At 42.1% G+C, this 24,666-nt stretch overlaps 1 protein-coding gene across 7 annotated transcripts in view; it reads right to left on the minus strand.

The window, feature by feature from the left end:
- The window catches only part of CEP152 (centrosomal protein 152), an 88,290-nt gene extending 66,491 nt beyond the window's left edge, over positions 1–21,799 (minus strand). For 4 of the 7 annotated variants that reach the window (XM_062205868.1, XM_062205867.1, XM_062205865.1 and 1 more), the window contains exons 1-6: positions 21,287–21,514; positions 16,197–16,290; positions 6,142–6,245; positions 5,878–5,950; positions 5,552–5,782; positions 4,113–4,278 (exon numbers count right to left, since the gene is read on the minus strand). In XM_062205868.1, coding sequence (XP_062061852.1) covers positions 4,113–4,278; positions 5,552–5,782; positions 5,878–5,950; positions 6,142–6,245; positions 16,197–16,283 — 661 coding nt within the window. In that variant the 5' untranslated portion in view covers positions 16,284–16,290; positions 21,287–21,514. Of the gene's footprint in view, positions 1–4,112; positions 4,279–5,551; positions 5,783–5,877; positions 5,951–6,141; positions 6,246–16,196; positions 16,291–21,286; positions 21,515–21,699 lie in introns of those variants that run through there. The other 3 variants (XM_062205869.1, XM_062205866.1, XM_062205864.1) reach the window with 2 other exon arrangements.
- Between the last annotated feature and the right edge of the window lie 2,867 nt (positions 21,800–24,666).

A 24,666-nucleotide genomic window follows, 5' to 3' on the forward strand; every position in this document is an offset into this window, starting at 1 on the left:
TCTAGCTCCCTGCTAATGTACCTAGGAAAGAAGTGGAAGTTGGAACAAGTACTTGGGCCCCTGCCACCCACATAGGTGACCCACATGGAGTTACAGATGCCCGACTTTGGCTTGGCCCAGATTCAGCCAATGAAGTCATTTGGAGAGTGAACCAGCATATGAAAGATCTGTCTCTCCTTCTTTTCTGTAATTCTTTCAAGTAAATAAATAATTTTTAAAAAATTAAATATAGAATAATTGCAATGGAATGCACTCTTATAAAGTTAAAAACAAGTACATCAGATTCTATAAAATCATTTTTTCTAAAAAAAAGTCTAGATCTGCTTCTCAAAATATTTTCTTGGGCAAGATTGGGAATATTTTATACAGGAAAATTTCAAAAAGACTGTATAAAACAGTTTACTTGTTGCAAACATTTTTGAATTCAGGCATAGACTTCATAACATGCATTTTTCCATGAACATTTTGAGGACTCCTTGTATTATTTGTTAGCACATAACTGCTAAATTAACTAATGAGTCAATTATTAGAGAATCTTAAAGTATTCCTTCAGAAATAATTAAGTAACTTTAGGAACTACTTAAGAAAAAACTAGGGCCAGCATTGTAGCACAGTGGGTAAAACCACCACCCGTGATATCAGCATCCCATTTGGGCACCAGTTCAAGTCCCAGCTGCTCCACTTCCAATCCAGCTCCCTGCTAATGGCCTGGGAAAGCAGTGGAAGATGGCCCAAGTGCTTGGGCCCCTGCCACCCACATGGGAGACCCAGAAGAGGTTCCTGGCTTCAGCCTGGCCCAGCCCTGGCCCCAATGCAGCCATCCAGGGAGTGAACCAGCAAATGGAAGCTCGTTCTCTCTCTCTCTCTAATTCTGATTTTCAAATACATAAATAAATGCTTTTTTTAAAAAAAAGATAAGACTGGGGATGGGGAAAAGGCCAATACTGTATCCTAACAGGTAAAGCTGCCACCTGTGATGCTGGCATCCCATATAGTCACCAGTTTGTGTCCCAGCTGCTCCTCTTCTCATCCAGTTCCCTGCTAATGGCCTCTGGAAAGCAGCAGAGGATGGCCCAAGTGTTTGAGCCCCTGCCACCCACATGGGAGGTATGGATGAAGCTCCTGGCTCCTGTTTTGACCTGGCCCAGCTCTGGATGTTGTGGCCATATCGGTAATGGCCACCTAGAACCGCTCCCCGCCATCAACTCTGACTTTCAAATAAACAAATAAATAAATCTTTAAAAAAAAAAAAAAAAAAGACAGACTTGGGAAAAACTGAAAATAATGATCACTAGGAGAAAGATACTGCTTCAACTACATAATAAATATTCATTTTCTACTAGAAAACTGCTTCTGTAAGCTTGCCACCAGTAATAAATGCATTTACTGAGTTTTAACTACCAGCTAAGAAAGTAATTTGTTCCTCTTTTAAAAAAAATTTCAAGGCCGGCGCCGCAGCTCACTTGGCTAATCCTCCACTTGCGGCACCGGCACCCCAGGTTCTAGTCCTGGTTGGGGCGCCAGTTCTGTCCCAGTTGCTCCTCCTCCAGGCCAGCTCTCTGCTGTGGCCCGGGAAGGCAGTGGAGGATGGCCCAAATGCTTGAGACCTGCACCTGGTCTCCCTGTGTGGGAGACCAGGAAGAAGCACCTGGCTCCTGGCTTTGGATCAGCACAGCGCGCTGACCGTAGCGGCCATTTGTGGGGGTGATCCAAGGGAAGGAAGACCTTTCTCTCTGTCTCTAACTCTGCCTGTCAAAAAAAAAATTTTTTTTTTTTTTTCCAGAGAAAGAGAGTTCAGTCTTCCATCTGCCAGTTCAGTCTCCAAGTGCCTGCAACAGCTGGGGCAGGGCTGGGGCTGAAACCAGAGGCCAGAACATGATCCAAAGCTTCCATGCAGGTGGCAGGAACCCAACCATTTGAGCCATCACCACTGTCTCCCAGGGTCTGCATTAGCAGGAGGCTGGGGTATGAAGACAGAACCAGGAATCAAACCCTGGTACTCGGACATGCAACACAGGTGTCTTAAACAGTAAGCTAAATGCCTGCTCCTAGTCAATCCTCTTTTTAAAAAGATATAAAATTTTTAAAAACTGGGACTACCATTGTGGCATAGTGGGTAAAGCTGCCACCTGTGACACCGACAACCTATTTGGGCACTGGTTCATGTCCCAACTGTTCCACTTCTGATCCAGTTCTCTGCTAATGGGCCTTGGAAAACAGCAGAAGATGGCCCAAGTGCTTGGGTCTTTGCTACCCACATTAGAGACCAGATGAAGCTCCCGACTCCTGGCTTTGGCCTGACTCAGCCATGGCCATGACGGTCACTAGTAGAGTAAACCAGTGGAAGGAAGATCTCTCTGCAACACTACCATCCCATACAGGCACTGGTTCAGGTCCCAGCTGCTCCACTTTGAATCTATCTCTCTCTTTATGGTCTGGGAAAAGCAGAAAATGGTACAAGAGCTTTGACCCCTGCACCTACATGGGAGACACGGATGAAGGTCCTTGCTCCTGGTTTCAGCCTGGCCCAGCCCCAGCCATTGCAGCCATTTAGGGAATGGACTGGTAGACCGAAGACCCTCTCTGTCTCTCTCTATATATAACTCTGCCTTTCAAATAAATAATTTAAAAAAGTAACTGAAGACTGAAAACTTCATTATGAAACTCCTCTTAGGCAATATAGCAGGGCTAGCCAAGAAATCAACAGTCTCCAAGCCTCAAGTGTCTTCAAACTCATTTTTAAAAACTACTGCTAAGAAACTGTAATCACCAAATCTGTACTACCACCAAGTTATTTAATTCACTTCTATATGTCAAATGTAGGCAAATATGTAACTGCCTCACGTAAATCTACTTGATCAAATACAGTCTGGCATGAGAAATGATGAAAGGCCACAGATGCAAATACCAGTAGATATACATGTAACTGAATAAAGGGAGTAAAAGAGTAAACACCAGGGAGATGTCGGGCCACTTCTGTGATTCGGATTTACTCAAACTGAAGCCAGTTATGCCATAAACACTGTCCACTTCCTCATTCCACAAAAGCTTATCTACAGAGGCCACCCTCACATTTGCTATTCATGCGTTTAGGGGAAAGAGACTCCTAGCCACCCCTCCATAAATGTTCTGTGGCCCCTGTATACGATGGTAGCAATGCACAAAAGTCCAGTTTTCTCTTTAACCTCCCCCAAATAACCCTGACTACAAAGGGTGACTGCCCTCTCTCAATTAAAGGAAAAGCAAAACACACAAAAAAACTTGCCATGACACTGGCTCCTCACTCAATACAATAATTAGAGTTTACTTATATGCCAGAGTATTGACAATAAGGTTAGATATACAAAAGTACTAATTTAGAATAGTTACCATGTAACTTTTGGCCTTTGGTTTTTAGTTTTATGGTATCAATATTTCATCTCAAAATTCTCTAGTTAGCTGTAAACATTTCTGTCATTCTCACATTTTTATACAAATTATACCAAAAATTTTTTTGGCAAATATCACACAATTGAACTTGAGATGTACGGCTAATTCTGAATCTAAAGTAATTTATATTAAAAGCTGACTAGTTATTATACTGACAATACAACAACTTTAAATTATGATAACTGTTTATTCAATTACATTTCAATATAATGAAATATCTGAGAATGAGGGGAAAACTTTCATTTTCAGAATTTGACTTCACTTAGAATAACATGAAGCTCATGAAAAGTGTTAATAAACTATAATAACAAAAATATAGTTAAGAAATTCCTTTAATTTTTTTAATATGCAAAACCTCACATTTGTAAGAGAGAACAGCACCATGAATCCCAAGAAACTATGCCCCTGATTTAACAGCTAGCAACTCCTGGACAGTTCTGTCTCACCTATTACTACCACCCAACATTACTCTCCAAAACCATTTTGAAATGAATCCTAGATTTCAAATCAGCTACTTATAAATACTTCAGTATGTATCTCTAAAAACATGGGCTCTTTGAAATATCACAATTCTTTTCTCATAATCTTAGATATCCTAATTTTTAAAGGTGCTAAAATACCTGCTCCGTGTTCGAAAGCCCCCAATTATTGTACTAACTGATGAATAAAAGCTTGATACCTACTTTCATTAACTTCTAAAAACTGTTGTTGCAGGCCTTCAAATGTGTCACTTCGTGCCACCTCCTGGGCTGGTGAGCCATTATTCTGAGCAGAAGACTGAAAAGGTTTATATGTCACTTTGTATGATTCCAAAGCTGGACAACTGGGACTCTGTGATGAACCAAGATGCTATTTTAAAATGACAAGTGGAATTAACAATGAGGATTTAGCCATTTCTTTCAAAACTACCTGAATCAGACACCCTAATTTTATGTTACAGAGGTTTCATGGCAATACAATTACAAATTTTATATACATATCCTTGCTGAAAAATAGTATTTACTGTTATTTAGCAGTTAATTTAAAGCCTGTAACATATAAACAACTTAAGTTTACTTTTGAGCACCTAATGGAACCAATTTCATAAAAAGAATTCCAATGAGATTTTATATGCAAGTATTTTATTACAAATGACTTAGATGCCAACATCTTTGGAACATAAAAAGGCACATGCTCATTAACAAGAACATGTGATATAATGACTCATAGGTAATACATGCACACTAACTTTTGTGGAATGAACAATATTATTACAGACAGAATTAAGAGAATGACTACATTAAAGGACATTAAAGAATTCCTGTCACTGGGTGACATAGCAAATCTATTGGCAAAATGAGGCAGTTATTGTCATCAAGCAATTCTAAGCAGCAACTCAGTAGTATATCCTAAGGTCTTACTTCATTAGACTCTCACATCTATCCTGTCTACTGCTCTATCACCATTCAGAAAAGACACCAGTTTTGAACACTTCACCTAAAACTTGTTATATAAGAGTGGTGAGAAGAAAACTGAGGAAACTAAATGTTGTCATCTACATGGAATTACTGCTTTAAAAACCATATCAAGACGGGTACATATAGATTTCTCACTGAAGCACAGTAAAGTGGCAGAAGCCAGAAACATCAGCTATTAAGGAAGGTTAGGCTTTGGTGGACTTTTTGTTTGTTTTTCCCCCCACCATAAATACAAGTTTAGGAATGTAGAGATTCTTCCTACCATACCCATCCTCCCACCCCCACACTCATCCCACCTCCTCCTCCCTCTCCCATTCCTAGTCCCATTCTCCATTAAGATTCATTTTCAATTAACTTTATACACCGAAGGCCAACTCCATTCTAAGATTTCAACAATTTGCGCACGCGTGCATGCACACACAGGTGAACTTAACTTTTAATGCTTACATAACCATTTCCATAAAGCTTCCACTTTGAACTTCTGACTTAGGATCATGATTGCATTTGATTGTAAACAGAAAAAAAGCAGGCCTAATTCAGCATGAACCTGAATAAACTTTTGTAGTTAAAATAAATCTTACTGTTACACTGACACTTCTTAAACACACACACGCCTCAGACAAACACCCACAGACACATTCTTTAAAGTCAGATTCTTACAGTACCTGAAAATGGTTCCTCTGAGGATCTGAAAATGTAATGACATTGCTTGGTTGGCTATTGAATTCCTGCTTCCGACCGCTGGTGTATGGCCTGAAGTTCTCAGGAAGGCCATATAACTCAGCCTGTTCATATTTACTTGGAGGACTGTACCCACTTCCACCTTCATCTCCGCCTTCTTCAGGATGGTACTCAAGATGTCCGTCTTCAGTTTTGCTTCTATTTTCATATAAACCCTGAATTTCAGTACAGTCCTAATTAGATGAGGGAAACAAAAGCACTAAGGTCTATTCCCACCCTCATCAGAGTCATCATCACACCAGACACTTACATTTACACTTTGAGATTTGGGCAGCACTTGATGCTCGTTCCAGTTCGCCTCCAACTGCTCCGAATGATGGGGTCTTCAGAAAAATCAACACTTTAGATTTAAAGCCTTTCATTTATTTGAACATAGATAACACAAAGAACTCCAAGATTTCAACCTTCACCCAGTTTCAACTCTAAAACTCTAGCATCATGCAAGTTATCATTGTCTGACGTGCAACAAAGACCTAGCTAAAATATCCAAGTGAAAGGAATATCAGGTCCTTACTGTCGCTCCGTGCCATCCTCACTGCAGTCCGAGTAGTGGAGCTCAGGCGAGGAGAGGTCATCATCCAGCATGTCATGGGGAAGGTCCGTGAGTAATTGCTGCAACTGAGCCGGGAGAGCCACATCAGCCTCACACCAGCTTAGCCACCAGACGCCAGCCACGGCTGTCTGGGACGCAGTGATGTCTGACTGAACAGGAAATCCTAACTGCCCCACCTAATTCATTCTCTAAATAACGCATAGTTAAGGGTCCTCATTTCACTTGGGGAAAGGGAAAAGTTAAAATATCGGGATTTATATTAGGCGCCTTTTTTTTTTTCCTACGAAGGTATTTAAATGCACATACACTGCAACAGAATTGGACAACTTCTTTCTGGAACTACAGCAAGTCATACTAACGGTACAATCATTGTATCCGGTTATCAAAGGGCAGACTCCAAATCCTGTTTCACCAGTACTCAGACCATGGGGACTTGACAATCAGACAAACTGCAGGGAATCTGAGAAGCCAGATGCATTTCGCCCAGGTGGTGAGAACAGCAGCCGCAGCAGGTGGCCTAGAAGTCTTTAAGCTCTGGCAGTGTGAAGGAAACCCTTGGGGAGTACTAATTGGTAGACAGCCATCTGATCCCAATAGTGAAGACACACAATACCCTGCTCTTATGAAACATGTGAGTACTAGGAGGCTTACAAGATTCCGTTTTCTGCAGACAGCATCCTCAACAGCATTACACTAAAATGACATTTTAAGTTTCACTTCACGCTCCAATTTTTTATAGAAAAATCATTCTTAGCATTCTAGCAATAAAAACTAAGCAGACAATATAAATGCATTGAAGTCACAAGATAAACTGTGAAAAAGAAGAGTTTATTGAATCTCCCTATTTCCTTTCTTCAAATTTCAACATAAAGTATCTTAAAATTTGTAACAATCATGAGATTCAAATATTACATAATTCAAATAGCTTGTAGGGGACTTGTTATAATGATTTCTCTTTAAGAAACTGAGCACCAGTCTAACAAGTATAATGTACATGAACCAGTCTCACAGATTTATGCAATGAGTGAATTTTAAAGGCATTAAATACTCTGTAAAATCTTGTAGAAAAAAAAAATGATATTCTGTCTCTCTCTCTCTCCCCCTCCCTCTCCATCTCCCACCCTCTCTGTAACTCTGCCTTTCAAATAAGTAAAAATAAATCTTTTAAAAGATAATACAAAAGGGGAAAGATTGTGATAGACACACTCCTGGGACATCAGCATCCCATATGAGCACTGGTTCAAGTCCCAGCTGCTCCACTTCCGATCCAGCTCCCTGCTAATGCACCTGGGACAACAGCAGAAGATGGCCCAAGTGTAAGATCAAGATGGGTTCCAAACTCCTGACTTCAGCCTAGCCCAGACCCAGTCATTATATCCATTTGTGGAGTGAACAATTGGACAGAGGAAGATCTCCCCCACCGACTTTCAAATAAATAAAAATAAATCTTAAAAAAAAATTCTCAAATGATGTGCATCTCAGTCCATGGCAGGTTTTCTCCCCAATTTCTCTACACTAGTATAAAAGAAATGAACTGTAGTTATAAAACATCTAAGAGTATTATTTTTAGAAGTTTAAAACTTCATTAAACAAGACATATGGTAAAGGTTAAACAGACATAACCTAAGAAAGATCTGCAAAGAATGTCCCAAGTTGCTCACGGAGTTTCAGTGAAGTACAACCTTGGAATGGTATGGAATAAGAGAGGTAAGGAGAAGATAATGCCTCACTCCCATATATTTTTATGATGTTCACTTAATTTTTTTAAATGGGGGAGGGTTCTCAATCCATCTGATTCCTTCATGATGGAACAAGAGAAAGATGAACAGTTATCTTCCTCTGTAAATTTGTTTGATACTGCTATTAACAGAGGCCCAGCTCAGGCAGAGTAGTTGAGAAGTCATTTTGAGAATTAGACATATCAGACTGACCCAAGAAACACAAAAGAGAACACATCAACATACTAATGTATCATGTGTCTCAGGTGGAAGGCAGCAAAGCAATTCTAACAGACACAAAATGCACTACACCAGAAAAAAGAAATAGCCATGAGAATTTTAAGAGACTTCAAAGTAGCCCAACCTGTTTTACCTATAATTATGCATCACAGCTCTGAAGGACGAAATGATCCCCACATATTACACAGGGAAAAAGAACACCAAAGTAAACCTTCCATACTTATATCGAGTAGGGACTCCTGAATGGAAAGAACATTTTCTTCCAAACCTTCAGTGAGGTTCAAGTACACAGCCTTATCCTCCAGGGGATCCTTCACAGGCACATGTGAACAGCACATTTCCCTCTCGCCTCCTCCAACTAAGTCAGAAAAAGCTACCTGACAATTAAGCAGTTATCATACCTTTCTTTGTGACACCCATGAAATTAACAAACCCGGCATCTGTGGTAGCAAATTCACTTGAGCGTAAGCAATCAGCTAATCAAAATGTTCTGGATCTGCAGATAAACTTATCAACTCAGAGAACCAACACAATAGTATTAGAGTCTTGGAAGATATTTTACATGTATGCTAAAGTTTTTAAATAGCTTAATTCACCTCCAAAAAATTTCTCCATCAAGTTCTTTGGCATAGCTAAAAAATATTCTTTGGCTTCTGTAACTTTCAGGGCAGAGAGAAGCTAAATGAAGTCAAGTCCTGGTACTAACGCCATTCAGAAACATCATCCCACCTCCACTGTTTCCAGGTCCCAGGATCAGAGTACACTGTCAAATAGACTGGGCTACTGGTCACCGAACCTTGTGTTGTAAAACACAAAGCTGCCCTATTGACCCATAGGGTTATCAGGAAGAAAATTTTAGAACCTGTAAATTTTCATCATTAAAGTTCCACCCAAATTCCAAATACAGATTCAAGAACAGAGAAGTCTTCATAAATGACAAGACTTCATCTCACTCTAACTCATCAGACTGCTTTTTGGTTGCAACTGGCAATCTTCTCAGGGGGTATTATTGACTGTCAATTGCATTGAATAATTTAAGAGATACCTTCTTCAGGAAAAAAAATTTGCTACGATTATGGCTTCTACTGAAATACATTCTAAATCACTCTATAAACTCCTCTCCCTTTATTGCTTCCTAAAGAGTAGGGGGAGTGGGCAGCTCTCTCAAAGAGCATTTTCAACAAAATACTTTACAAGAACCTATGTTGGGCAGCACCCCCACACACACCCCAAAAAAGAAAATCTATGTTCAAAGGAAAATGTAAAATACACATGTAAACCTTACTAGGATTACCAATTTAAATTAACAGACTGTCTTCAGAGCCTATAATCCTCAATGTGGAAGAAAGCAAGAGTTCCCACATTACAAACCACAGAATGCACCTTCTCCCAAGAGAAATGAACCAAAAGGAGTTGCCAACAGTCATAATCCTTCAGAATAGGTTACCACCGAAGCACACTCCTGAAAAGATTCTGACATTTTAAAAACAGAATTATAAAATAATGCTTTTGTGGATACACATTAAGCAGAATCTTTATTTTAGCCAAGAAGTGACTTTAAAACATACTTAAGGGGTACACATTTAGCCTGGTTGGTAAGACTGCAGTTGAGAGCCCTGTGTACTGCATGGGACTACCCGAGTTCAATACCCGGCTCCAGCTCCTGACTCCAGCTTCCTGCTAACAGAGACTCTAAAAGGTAGCGGTGATGGCGCAAGTAGTTGAGCTCCTGACACTCACATGAGAGACCTGAATTAAGTTTCTAGCTCTGGGCTTCAGACCAGTCCACTACAAGCCTTTAGGGGATGAGCCAGCATATATGGAGTGCTTGCTCTCATGTGCTCACTGCGTGTGTGTGTGTGTGCATGTCTGTCTCTATCTCTGTGTCTATCTCTTAAATAAAAAAAAAGTTTTTGAAAGAACCTCACACTTGAAAAAGCCCATCATGAGATTGATAAAGGACCAAAATGACTTGGCAGTTAGCCCTTTAGTTTAGGAATTATGCTGAGTTCAGAATATTTTTTTAAAAAAATGCATTTCATCAGCTAAACAATTTCATAGTGTTAAGAGGAAAGACCTTGTCTGGGTTGCCATGTATCTGAAAAGGAAATATGGCAACATTTAGTAGACAAGTAACAGCTGCACTGCAGATGACAGATGATAGAATTTTTGGCCCAGAAGGAACAGTGGAGTTCCTGCAAGCCAAGCCTTCATTTCTAAGGTGAACACAAAGCTCAGAGAAGGGTTGAGCCAATGAGAGCAGGCCTAAATCTCCCCATTCTCACTCTCTTCTCCTCTAGGGGGCATTTAGCCAGTCACTGTAAGAGATTTACTTCTACCTCTATGTATGCAAGCAAGCTTCAGTACTAGCAAGCGACATTCAATGTTTCTATCCCAGTTGTGACAGCCACTGACAAGTACCTGTACCGTATGAGGAGAAATTTACAAAGCATAATCTGGATAAAGAGTAAGAAACAGCTAAAGAAAAACATCAGGGAAACAAAAAAAGCCTGAGGACTCAACCATTTGTTTCTTGGACTTTGTAGGGGGAAAACAAGAAAATTCCACTCGATAAGTCAACTAATACAGACTGTAAACAAATATTAGCTTTACAACTCCCTCTAGTGGGGACAAAAGAGCAAGCTGGAGCCATTACTACATCAAGCAAAGCAGTTGAAGAGAACAAAGTTATGCAGTGCAGGTTCTGTTAGAGAAATACTAGTATAAAAACCAGAGCGGGATAGCACTGCCTCACAGTGGGTTAATCCACTGCCTTCAACGCCAGCATCTCAAATGGGCACCAGTTCAAATCCTGCTGCTCTACTTCCCATCCAGCTTCCGCAGATGCACCCAGGAAAGCAGAAGATGGCTCTAGTACATGGGCTGCTTCACCATTGTGGGAGACCTGGATGGAGTTCCAGGCTGCTGGCTTCCGCCTGGCCCAGCCCGAGCCATTGAGGCCATTTGGGGAGTGAACCAGCAGAGGGACGCTTCAAATAAATGAATAAATCTTACAAAAACCAAAACAAAGCAAAAAAAAAAAAAAAAATGAGGAACCCAAATCAGTATTGCCAGGTACAAGGTTCTATCATCTACTCTTTAGACAAGTACATTTCTTTTTGTTTTTTTAATTGAGAACTAATTTGTAGGGTTTTTTTAAGATTTATTTATTTTATTTGAAAAGCAGAGTTAGAGAGAGGGAAGGAGAGATAAGGACAGAGAGCTCCCATCTGCTGGGTTCACTCCCCAAATTCCTGCAACAGCTAGAGCAGGGCCGATCAGGAGCCAGGAGCTTCTTCCAGGTCTCCCACATGGGTTCACGGGCCCAAGCACTTGGACCATCCTCTGCTACTTTCCCAGTCCACTAGCAGGGGCTGGATGGGAAGTAAACCAAGTACCTTTCTACTCAAGATCATTTCAAATATACTATCACTAAATGAACCATCATCAGCAAATTTTTATCTTGATAGCACAGATTACCAATATTTCTGTCCCACACCATCAGCTCCAGAATAAAGCATGCACATACAGTTTTGCTATCTACACTGAACAATAATCAGAGTTACTTCTGGCAACACTACAGAGACTATGTATATATTCCAACAGCCTGTAAGGTCCCCAAGTTTAAATTGTGGCCTCATCAATAACTTACATGCATCATTCCTGAGGCCAGCACTGTGATGTAGTAGGTAAAGCATCACCTGTGATGCCAGCATCCCATATGGGCACCAGTTCAAGTCCCGGCTGGTCCACTTCCAATCCAGCTTTCTGTCAATGTCTTAGGAAAGCAGTAAAAGATGGTCCAAGTGCTTGGGCACCTGAATCCACGTGGGAGACCTGGAAGAACTCCTGGCTCTTGGCTTCAGATCGGCCCAGCTCTGGCCATTGTGGCCATTTGGGGAATGAACTAGTGGATGGAAGGTCCATCTCTGTCTGTCTCTCCCTCTGTCTGTAACTATGCCTCTCAAGTAAATAAAAGAAAATTATTTATTAAAAAACAAAAATCAATTATTCAGATCACAAAAATAGCAGCCACATCTGTAATATACAACCATGAAATCACAAAATACAGTGATTAATCTACAAGTAACATTGTTACATTATGAACTTTTAACATTATTTTATTCATGTAAATTTTTTTTCAAATTTTTTCCAGGCCAGACTCGAAAGCTTGCCTAAAATACTTTGGATGAGGTCTACTTGATAGTGATAGCAAGGACAGCTACATCTCAGCTTTCAAATGGAACAGCAAGAAGTTGTGAGAAATCTGAGTAATGTGCGACTATTAGCTGATAGGAATCCTGCCTGGTACGATAACATATCTCCACGCTATCATCCTCACTCCCTTGTACTCCTTGCTAATCTGACAACTGTGTAAGAAATGGAGTGGCAGTGGAAAAAATGTGTGTGCCATGCTTTGGCCAAACTTTTACCAAAGTACCACTAAGGGTTGCAGAAATTCATTGCTGAAATCTTTACTTAGTATAGAGTTGGTCTTCTGTATATAAAGCTAATTAAAAATGAATCTTAATAAAAAATGGGATGGGAGAGGGAGTAGGAGGTGGAATGGGAGTGGGGGTGGGAAGGCGGGTATGGGGGGAAGAACCACTATATTCCTAAAGCTGTACTTATGAAATTTGTACTCATTAAATAAAAGCTTTCTTTAAAAAAAAAAGTTACAGAAATTTAGAAATAATTATCTTCTCTTTTCTGCAAAATTCTTTGAGGTTTTTCAAAATATGGATCTATTCATGCTGGCCAATACCTTGATCTACTTGTCCTCTGAATAGTCAATCACTTATTTACCAACTTTTTTTCCTTTTCTGAAGATGAAATGTACTTTTTCCACTTGACCTTCAATACAAACAATGGACAGAACAGAAATGGCAAAGGCAAGATCATAATTTAGAGCTGCTAATTAAGATGGCATGGAAGTTGGAATTTGACAATGACTTATTCATTAAGTTATGGGCAAATGCAGACAAAAATCCCAATTGGCCGCTAAGCAACAAAATGAAACACAGCTTGGTAACTCATGTTGTATTGTCAACTGGCCATCCATGCTAGAAGGTCAAAATCAGGACTATCCTACCACTTACAGACATGGGTTTCTTAAATCCTTAGTAAGATTGTAAGTCAAAGGTTGTATGTTTGGCCAGCCTTATAGCACATTATTGAGGTTTCAGATTCCCACCTTAATCAATATAGAAGGATTCCTACCCCTGTTAATTAAAACACAAAGTGATTCACTATGTAGAGAAAGCAAGAATATGTATTAGCCTACTGCTAACTGTTATAACCCAGCTATAATCCCAAAGCTACCAAACAGGCAGAAAAAGACAGTTGTTGCCTGCTTGTAAAATAAGAAAGAAACAACAGAGAGAGACAGACCAACAGACCAAGCTCCCACCTGCTGGTTCGCTCCCCAAATACCTGCAACAGCCAAGGGGCCAAAACCTAGAGCCTGGAACTCAACCCAGATGTCTTACAAGGGTGGCGGGGACCCAACTACTTGAACCATCATCTGCTGCTTCCCAGGGTTGTATTAGCAAGAAGCTGGAATCAGGAGTGGATCCAGGGCTCATAACAAGGCACTCTGATATGGGAAGTAGGTGTCCCAACTAGCACTGTGGCTACAAGACCAAAAGCCTGCCCTAGCTCTTTTTTTCATTCTCTCAAGATCATGAACCGTGCTGCTATTGGAGTATCAGGGAAACTGAGGAGGCTAAAAAAGGCTACTGGATATGCAAACAAGCTTAGGTTTGATCAGCCAATTTACTATTTTAACTTACAAAGACAAAGTATACATACATACAGCTCAATCTCTATAAGTAGTTCTGAGTTTTGTTACTGAAAATATGAAATTCTCTAGCCCCAAATCTCACTTTTTAAAAGAAAATAGTTACTGCAAGGGACAAAGTAGAAACCAAGGCCAACGCTGTGGTACAGTGGGTTAAAGCCCTGGCCTGCAGAACCAGCATCCTATATGGTTGCCAGTTCGAGTCCTGGCTGTTCCACGTCCAATCCAGCTCCCTGCTAATACCTATGAGAAAGCAAAGGCAACTGGCCCAATTCCTTGGGCCCCTGAACACAGCTGGGAGACTGGAAACAGCAATTTGGGGAGTAAACCAGCAGATGGAAGATTCTGTCTCACTAACTCTTTCAAATAAATAATATTTTTTTAAAAAGTAGAGGGGCCTACACTGTGGTATAATGGGTAAAGCTGCCACCTATAGTGCCAGCATCCCATATGGGCACCAGTTTGAATCCTGGCTGCTCCACTTACGATCCAGCTCTCTGCTATGGCCTGGGAAAGCAGAAGATGGCCCAAGTTCTTGGGGCCCCTGCACCGGTGTGGGAGACCCAGAGGAAGCTACTGGCTCCTGGCTTTGAATCAGCACAGCTCCAGCCATTGCAGCCAACTGGGAAGTGAACCAGCAGATGGAAGACCCCTCCTTCCCTCCCTCTCTCTCTCTCTCTGCCTCTCCTCTTTCTGTGTAACTTTCAAATAAATAAATAAATATTTTAAAAATATATATTGCTAAGAAAATAAAATCAATCTGAAAAGACAAAAATAGAAACTTTTTTATTAACATGAAGCTTCTGAGGAATGTAACCATAATGTCATGCAAGAGTCAAATTAGTTATACGTTCCTTTCTTCTACTCTGCTAGAAATACTCATTCCTAAACACTTCATCTGTTTTATTGTTATTTATTGTTTGTTATTGTTATTTATTTTATCTGTTATTTATTGTTTGAGAAGCAAAGAGAGGAAGCTCCCATCTGCTGGTTCCCTTCCCTAATGCCTGCAACAACTAGGACTGGGCTGGCCCAAACCTGGGAACTGAGAACTCTATCCAGATAGCCCACGTGTGTGGCAGGAATCCAACGACTTCCGCCATCCCTGCTATTTCCCCAGGTCTGCCTTAGCTGGAAGCTGAGTTCAGGAGCTGGAGACAGGTATCCAACCACTCCAATAAAAAACACGAGACAAGGGTCTTAACTGATAGCTTCATCATTAGGCTAAACACATGTCTCAACTTCATCTTCTAAGAACGCCTTTTCCTCTGGAAATTCCCTACCCCAGAATTTGATCTACCAAAGTGGTGAGCCCAGTGGCTATTTTCTGTATTATCTAGAATTAACTACCTCCTTAACAAACACTCCCTTCGAGTTTTTCATCACATAACACACCTGGCGCTAAACTCCCTCTAATACCCTATCCATCTAATAATTTCTTTCCCAATGGAAACCCACCTATCAGAATATTGTTTCTTCTTCTTTACAGTAATGATTATTTAAACTAACTCTCACAAATTGCAGTAGCTACAGCCTAACCAACTACCTAGACCGACGCAGGGTTTTGGAAACGTCATGCTGCAAGTTCACAGAGCAATATAAAATCCTCACCCACATCCTTGCCACAACAATTCTGAAGGACCCTGCCAAAACTCAGAAGTTCTCACCAGGGTCAAATCAGATGTCTTGCGGCCGGCGCTGTGGCACAGCTGGTTAGAGCCCTGGCCCAAAGCACCGGCATCCCATCTGGGCACTGCTTTGAGTCCAGCTGCTTCACTTCTGATCCAGCTCTCTGATACCGTCCTTGGGCCCCTGCACCCGCGTGGGGGACCCAAAGAAGCTCCTGGCTCCTGGCTTCCAATCAGCTCAGCTCTGGCTATTGCTGCCATTTGGGAAGTGAATCAGCTCGCTCGCTTGCTCTCTCGCTCTCTGGCTCTATCTCTCTCTTTCTAACTCTTTCATATAAATAAAATCTTAAAAAAAAAAAAAATCAAATGCCTGCAGGGACCTGGTAGAGGATGTATAAGAATGCACAATGCGTAAGTCTAAGTGCTGATGTGAGAAGTGGGACTGTGACCAGCTGGTACGGGAGGGTCCTGCTGAGTTCCAGCCCATCTGCTGCCATGTGCAAATACGGGCTGGGTGTGGCCAGCGCTTAGGAATTCTCAAGACAAGCCTGAAGTTCTTTACTGTCACATGAGATTTCCAATCTGTACATATGGATTAGGTTTAGGGCATCTTTTTTTCCAGTAACTCACCTCTTTCTCCCTTTCATAGTCCTCTTTGTCATATTCTTCATCTTCATTTTGTGTCTGTAGTGCCATACTACCAAAGTCTAACGACATGGTTCTCCTGTGGGGAGGGCAAGAAAACTTGGTTTTTAAGGAACCCATAAAATCTCCCCCAAAACAAGCTACATACGAGATGTCATAGACACCATCAAAAAACAACATATCAAACACCATCCCAAGTACAGAGACTCCTTACAAATGACTTGCAATTCATAGAAGACAGATGCCAGTGATTCATCAAAAAAAAAAAAAAGAAAGAAATAGGTAATAAACCTCAGAAGGTATTTTTCTAGTGGTCTGGAAAGTATAACTTAAAAATAAGGTTTTTTAATACACAAACATCAGATGACCCTAATAACTAGAAGTATAAGAAATCTCAGAACAAGCTCAAATAAAATCTCAAACATGCACAAGTAATATCCTCTACAGTTTGCTTCATTCTTCAAATGCCACAAATCCAAATTTCATGCTTTACAAAAAGAGGGCACCAGGGCTGACGCTGGGCCATGGCCGGTAAAGCCGCCGCCTGCAGTACCAGCATCCAACATGGGCGCCAGTTCGAGTCTCAGCTGCTCCACTTCTGATCCAACTCTCTGCTATGGCCAGGGAAAGCGGCAGAAGATGGCCCAAGTGCTTGGGACCCTGCACTCCCATGGGACCAGGAAGAAGCTCCTGGCTTCGGATGGGCTCAGCTCCAGCCTTTACGGCCACTTGGGGAGTGAATCAGCAGATGGAAGATCTCTTTCTCTCTCTCTCTCTCTCTCTCTCTCTCTCTCTCTCTCTCTGCCTCTGTAACACCACCTTTCAAAACAAATCTTTTAACAAAAAATTCTGAAAGAAAATTAAAAAAAAAAAAAAAAAGAAAAAGAGAGCACCAACATCCTGAGTTAATGATTGCTATCCAGGAACCATTTATGACCTGGTAAAAACATAAAGCACACAACAACAACTTGAGTGTTAAATGTCCTGCTCTTAAACTTGATAAAGTCAGATTCTGCCAAAATACTCAGGGAAAACAGAAGCGAGGTCTGTGAAGCTACACAACTGTGATGTTCCAGTTCCAAAAGCAACAAGGGTTCCCTGCAGGAGCAGCAGCAAGAGATGGGTCTTCATCTACTTACAATCCAAAAGGCTGCTAAATTAGATTTAGCTATCCTGACACTACACATAAAATACTCTGAATCTCAAAATTCTAAACAAGCTTGACAAACATAAGGGCAGGCAGGTGTCAGCAATTACTTGGTTTAACACTGCCTGCCTCCTCGCATCCCCCTACCCAGCCAATGAAATATAAGCCTGAGCCTCAACTCTTTCTACACCTTTCAGGTTCTAACTTGATATTAAACTGGACTGTTGTAGGCTAGGTTGGGCCTAAAGTCTTATTCCAGGCCCTTGCCTCTTAGAGAAGCATTTTGTAGATGTTAAAATTTTGTAGATGTTAAAATGTGAAAAGAAAAAGTGAACTTCAGAGTTGATAAATATGGTATTACAGAGTAACACAAAAATTTCAGTGCTAAAAATCTCTATTTGTCAAGTCTTGGCTTTTGTATTTCAAGAACTGAATTATGTTTCTTGGCCAAGCTCTAATTTGCAGGCCACCTTCTAATCCCCTCCTCTCTGGGCCATGGACTGAGCTCATCCCCTTTGATTTCATGTCAACAAACACCAACTTAACCCTTCCAGCCTTTGCTTGAGACCAGACCTACTCACTCTAACTCTTAAGCTAAGGCTGAAAGGAGAAGGGACATGGGTACCCCCTTCACTGAAAGGTAAAATAGATCAACTCGGGCAATCTAAATCCTTGTCCCCACCCAGCACGGCTGAGAATCCTCTTGTTTATTAGCTTTAAAATGAAGAGCTGAACGCAAGAAAGAGCCTCTAATAGAACTGCAATGGTGAGGGGAAAACAGTCTTATGTCTCTTGGGATTTTTCACTACTGCAGGTGCTCATCAAGCCAACAGAACCCATGAAAAATGAAGATGCCAAGTCCCAGCTTCTAAACAGATACTAACCTGGACCCTAGAGATATCCCTGAATCCTTCATGGAAGAAATAATCCTTTCTGCTTCTGACTTCTAACTGTTTGCCACCTCTTCTTGCATTTCACTACAAATACATAAATCCAAGGCAGAATATGGGATCTGGGTTAATTTCTGCTTTCTTAGGTAAGAGAAGTGAGGTTTCGTCCCAACTGGTCATGAGTCTGCCATCAACTGATGTTGCATATTGCAAATGACAATTAAAAATCACAAGTGTCCTATTGTTTAATATTGATATTTTTAATAAAGAGCTACTTTTTCCGACAGAAAATTAATTCTACAAGGTTTTTCTAAGTGAAGAGAATTTAGAAAGACAATTATATTTTTAGATGGCATTTTGAAACCAAGCCATAACATTAAAGAAATATGAAAATAACTAAAAAACAAAAGTCTCCCCCAGTGAGGAAAAAAAAGGTATTAGGTATGTTTTTCTTCAAAAAAGTGTGAACTATCGAGCCAGGGTTGTGGTGTAGCGGGTTAAGCCTGATTCATGTCCCGGCTGCTCTATTTCCAATCAGCTCCCTGCTAATGCGCTTGCGAAAGCAGAAGATGGCCCAAGCGTTTGGAGCCCTGCACCCATGTGGGAGACCTGAGAGAAGCTCCTGGCTCCTATCTTCAGATCAGCCCAGCTCTGGCCACAGTGGCTATTTGGGGAATGAACCAGAGGAAGGATGACCTTCTCTCTGCCTCTCAAATAATTAAATCTTAAAAGAAAAGACAAATATTACATATGGAAAATCACATAAAGTTAAAAAAATGAGAAAAATATTTGCAAAACACATGATCGAGTCCATATATACAACACTTGCCAAGAAATAAGATGAGCAACTCGGGGCAGGTGCTGTGGTGTAGTGGGAAAAGCCACCGCCTGCAGTGCTGGCATCCCATATGGGCACTGGTTCATGTCCCGGCTGCTCCACTTCTGATCCAGCTCTCTGCTAATGACCTGGGAAAGCAGTAGATGGCCCAAGTACTTGGGCCTCTGGACCCACAAAGGAGATCCAGAAGAAGTATCTGGTTCCTGGCTTTGGATTGGCCCATCTTCCTGCCATAGTGGCCATTTGGGGAGTGAACCAGTGGATGGAAGACCTCTCTTTCTTTCTGCCTCTGCCTCTCTGTAACTCTGCCTTTCAAATAAACAAACAAATCTTTAAAAAAAAAAAAAAAAAAAAAAAAAGATGAACTCAATTTAAAAATGGGCAACTGAGCTAAAAATGCATTTTAAATATAAATGCTCAATTAATTTTTAAAAAAAGGCTTACACTCATGAACTATTCCAAGTGTCATTTAAACAAAAAAATGTCATTTTAAACAAGTAGATAGTTGTGTGAATTTCATGAATTGTTAGTGAAATTAAAACTACCTTGAAATCAATAATATATGTGCCCTAGTAAATGCCATTATTAAAAATGAAATTTTCCTGTATTTATTTCCTGTATTTACAGATTTAAAAAATCAAGATGCAGAATAAGTCTACAATAACATGCTTTTAAAAATAGCAGTCTAGTTACTTTCTTCCTAGATAACATTTGCTGAATCCTTAACAGACTATAAACGTGTCTGCCTTTTTGTCACACTCAGATGGGACAGCACTCTGACTCAGCACTTATTTTGTTGTCTCTGGTTATGTTTTCTTTACCTTTCTTGCACAGAGAAGAAAACTAATAGCTGTTTTGTTGGACAAAAGATTACAAAACTGAACTAGCACTATTTTTGCCTCATGAAATACGCCATAATAAAAACACTAAAGGCTTAAAATGTCTGCCTCCTTGCACATGGTAGGCACATCACACATATTCATTGAATATACACACATCACACCTTATAGAAATACTCTGTGGCAATACAGTTTTATTGACCACCTAGTGAGTGCCAGATTATATCCTAAATGCATCTAAAACAGGGAACCAGCCTGGGGGAGATCGCAGTCTTATAAACTAGCAGTTACAATAATACATTGTATTACATTCTGTAGTAGAGGAAAAAACAAAGTACAAATTAACTTTGTTTAAGAAGGGAGGTTTAGAGAAGTTACAGAAAAAAGATGCTTTAGATTAGAAATATTTGTAGGTACTAAGGGGCACAGCATGGGTAACTGGCTGAAGAGTTAGCCGCTGATTTAGTCAACCTGGGCTCATTTCTAGCCCTTTCATCTATCAGCTATGTAATCTTAAGCAACTGTTTCCATTTCTTCGTGAATTAATATCTCAAAGACTGGTTGTGAGAAGTGACAAAATGATGCACATAAAATGCTTAGCACCATGTACCAACCAACACATCTTAGGTTATTACTATTAAGACTTTATGACTGTTGAACTGGAGACTGCCAGCTACAGAAGAGGTTTAGGGAACAAACAGCATCCCATTTAACTGAGAAATGGAGAGTGTGCAGCCTGTGGGAAACCATACTTCAAATAACACAACCCCCTCTGGAATGCAGATGCCACCTCTTGCAAGATGCCCTCCTCAATCCTGTTCCCCCATGAAATCAAATCCTTCTTTGCACTTCAGACTGCATTTCCAATGCTTTTCAACTTCAGTGGCTTCAACTTCAGTCTCTTTTGAAACTATGCACTTATCTGGAAATTATGCATAAAATGTCACGAAACATGGATATGAGATGAAAATCCGCTTAAGGCATTCAGATTCAGAACTACAAAATTAAAAGGGTTAAGTGATTAGGAACTGCCCTGGGAGTTGGGAAATTCTACTTACTTGCTAAGATGGAAACAACTCACTACCCTGTTTTAGACCTGAAACGCTCAGCTGAGGACGCCTATTCAATCATCCAGCAATGGACCAACCACTGTTGAAGACGACAAAGCTTAACAGAACAGGATAAAAAGAAAGAAAACAGCCCTATAAAAAGAAATAACATCTTATGACGATTCTAATGACAGCAGCTTGGACAGATAGCTAAGAGGCCCAGAGGCAATCTTACTACACGGTAGGCACCCACAGAAAGAACGAGTGTATAAGTATAAAAGTAAATGCCCTTGCATAAACGAACGACCTTACCGAAGAACTGTAGGACCTCAGTCGAGACACATCCAACAGGTACCCAGAGACCCAAGCTGCACGGCGCCCAGCTGCCTAGGGCTGCCTGCTTTGGTGCCAACGACACCTGCACTCGGTCAGCACACGTGCACAGAGCGCCCACTGTGAGCCAAGCGCGGCGCCGGGTGACCACTGCTGGGGTCTCCGGCGTGGGGCCTGGGGGCGCCCGAAGGAGAGACCAGCGGGGCTCCCCAGCCGTCACTTTCAATTAGGAACCTGGGGTCAAAAGCTCAGCTCTGCAACCTGAGGGCAGTCCACCACTGCGCAATGCGGGAGGGGGCGGATCTGTCCTTAGCGAAGCCTCAGCCAGGATCCCGAGGACCCCGTAACTGTTCCAACCCCAGGCCTACGCCGAGGCGCGAAGCAGAACTTACCCGGGGCTACGGACGCTGTCACTTGGGGAAAATTCAGGCCCCAGTCGAAGACCAACTTCTAGCAACCCCCCTTATCCTAGCTCTAGTCCACTAGCTCCCGCCTGGGCGCAACCTAACCCGGAGCCACGAGGCCTTTGATTAGCAGCAGCCTCCTTAAATCACCGTCTAGACTCTCGCTTGGCGGGCGGGGCCATATCGGCTATGGGCGGGGCTAGATGCTCCGCCTTCCTCAAGCTTGGTTGAGAGGTCTGCCTGCAGTTGCAAGTGTATGGCTGTTTGAAAGCGGGCGCCAGAGGTGGCGGGAAGCTCCCCCCGTGCGTCCATTGGAGGATTTGTGAGCCAATTACGAGAGGATTGGCTCTGGAGTGGGCGGGCTTATAGGTATCCTAGAGACACAGGAGCGCCAAGCCAGGTAACTTGGTTTAGATCAGCAAAACTAGGTCCGCTGCGCTACTGGTGCAGGAAACAGGAGCCATACCTCGTACCGTGCCCGCTTCCACTCCTAAACTCTAGTTGTCGGCTGCAGCACTCAAGCTCTGTGCTTCCTCACAGAACTCTTGCGTAGAGATTTTTGCATTTGCCCTTCTTTTCTAAGGTGCTGGTTTCTCCAGCTCCCAACAGCCAGACATGTTGTTTTTGCTTTGTCGTATTGCTGCCTAGGCCCTGCCTTGTTTAAGTGTGGTTCTAGTTGCTAAATGGCACATTTTCTCCCATATGCATTCACTAATTTCCTTGATTATGAATGCTTTTGTCACTGAGGTTTGTGTTATCCTGTCCTTGAATGCAGCACCACCCTGTCTTCTGAAAAACCGGTTACTATGTCTACCTGCTCTGGTTAAAAGGTTCTGGTGAACATCAAAGGTTAGCAGCTGTGGGATAGCGGGGTAAAGCCACCGCCTGCAGTGCCGGCATCCCACATGGGTGCTGGTTCCTGTCCCTCTGCTCCACTTCCGATACAGCTCTCTGCTATGGCCTGGGAAAGCAGTAGAAGTTGGCCCAAGTTCTTGGGCCCCTGCACCCATAGGAGACCCGGAAGACACTCCTGGCTCCTGGCTTCTGATGGGCCCAGCTCCCGCCCTTGTGGCCATTTGGGGTGTAACCAGTGGATGGAGGACCTCTCGGTAACTCTGCCTTTCAAATAAATAAATAAATATTTTTTAAAAACTAATAAAATAGGGCCTGCACAATGGCGCACTAGGTTAATCCTCCGCCTGCGGCACTGGCATCCCATGTGGGCACCGGGTTCTAGTCCCAGTTGCTCCTCTTCAAGTCCAGCTCTCTGCTGTGGCCCTGGAAGGCAGTGGAGGATGGCCCAGGTGCTTGGGCCCTGCACCTGCGTGGGAGACCAGGAAGAAGCACCTGGCTCCTAGCTTCGGATCGGCACTGCTCCGGCTGTTGCGGCCATTTGGTGGGTGAACCAACGGAAGGAAGACCTTTCTCTCTGTCTCTCACTGTCTATAACTCTACCTGTCATATAAATAAATAAAATCTTAAAAAGATAATAAAATAAAAAAGGCTGCCAGCAACAGGTTCATCATATCCTTTTAATTAGTGCTTTCCCATGGGTACTAGTATGGAGTAAAGTGCTCCTTCAAGGCTCTCCAGAACAGGGCTAGTTTTCCTTAGCTCCCTCCCATCACACCCCCATCTTGCCTGCACTGACTGGCATCATCTAGCATACGGTGTGGTGTATAATGAGAACTTAACGACGGGAGTCAAGTGAATGGAATCACGGCTAAACGGTTCCCAGACTTCGTCTTGCAGCTGCAGTGTCCTGCCTGAACCCACCACCTACCCAGTTTTCATAGTGGAGCCACTCCGAAGCCATTCATGACGCACGCATCTCGCTCCCTTTGCAGTAATGATCTTTCCCACACCTGTGCACAGTGCGCATATCCGGTTATAGTCCTTATATCTATTATGACTGGTTGTTGTGTGTTCGTTTCACTCTCGCAATGTGGACATCTTGAGGAATTCACTTTGCTTCTAGCAGGCTTCATGGCCCCTGGTAGGCACGCAAAACAACTGTGTTGAATTGTTTTAAGTGGGTGAAAAAAAACTAAAGGGAAGACTTGGGGAGGGGGGCCAGAAAAAAAACAAATAGAGGGCATTTGTTAAGCCTGAGCCAAAGTATCTGTTAATGAGAACTAAGGCAATTTTTATGTCCCCTTGGAGTTTATCAGCAAATTGTGCATAACGTTCCATGCTGGGGCTTATAATGGAAGGCCACAGCAAGAGTGCTTCCTGATCTCTGTTCACACACAGGTACTTGATAGAAAATAAAAGCTGTTGGCCAGCGCCGTGGCTTAACAGGCTAATCCTCCGCCTTGCGGCGCTGACACACCGGGTTCTAGTCCCGGTCGGGGCGCCAGATTCTATCCCGGTTGCCCCTCTTCCAGGCCAGCTCTCTGCTATGGCCTGGGAAGGCAGTGGAGGATGGCCCAAGTGCTTGGGCCCTGCACCCGCATGGGAGACCAGGAGAAGCACCTGGCTCCTGGCTTCGGATCAGCGAGATGCGCCGGCTGCAGCGGCCATTGGAGGGTGAACCAACAGCAAAAAGGAAGACCTTTCTCTCTCACTATCCACTCTGCCCATCAAAAAAAAAAAAAAAAAAAAAGATGTTAAGGGGACAGCACACGAAGACGTAGAAGTGCTTTATAGTTTGGTAAATTCTTTCATAGGCATTATCTCACTGGGTTCTCAAAACTGCAATATTAACCATTTTATAGTTGAAGAAACTTATGTTCTTAAAAAAAAAAAAAAAAGGCAACTTTATTACCAGTACACAGTTAATACAAGACAGGCAGAATTTAACCCAAGTCCTTTATCTCCAAACCCAGAGCTTCTCACTACATACAAAATACCTGAGTGAAGCTCGCATGCAAATGACAAAAGAGACAAAACAGAGACTAAATCAAGAGCCACCTGCCCGTAAAAGTGGATCTGAGTTGTGGACATAACAAAAAT

Source organism: Lepus europaeus, chromosome 11 (genome assembly GCF_033115175.1).
Source record: "Lepus europaeus isolate LE1 chromosome 11, mLepTim1.pri, whole genome shotgun sequence".
In the NCBI taxonomy this organism is placed as follows: domain Eukaryota; kingdom Metazoa; phylum Chordata; class Mammalia; order Lagomorpha; family Leporidae; genus Lepus; species Lepus europaeus.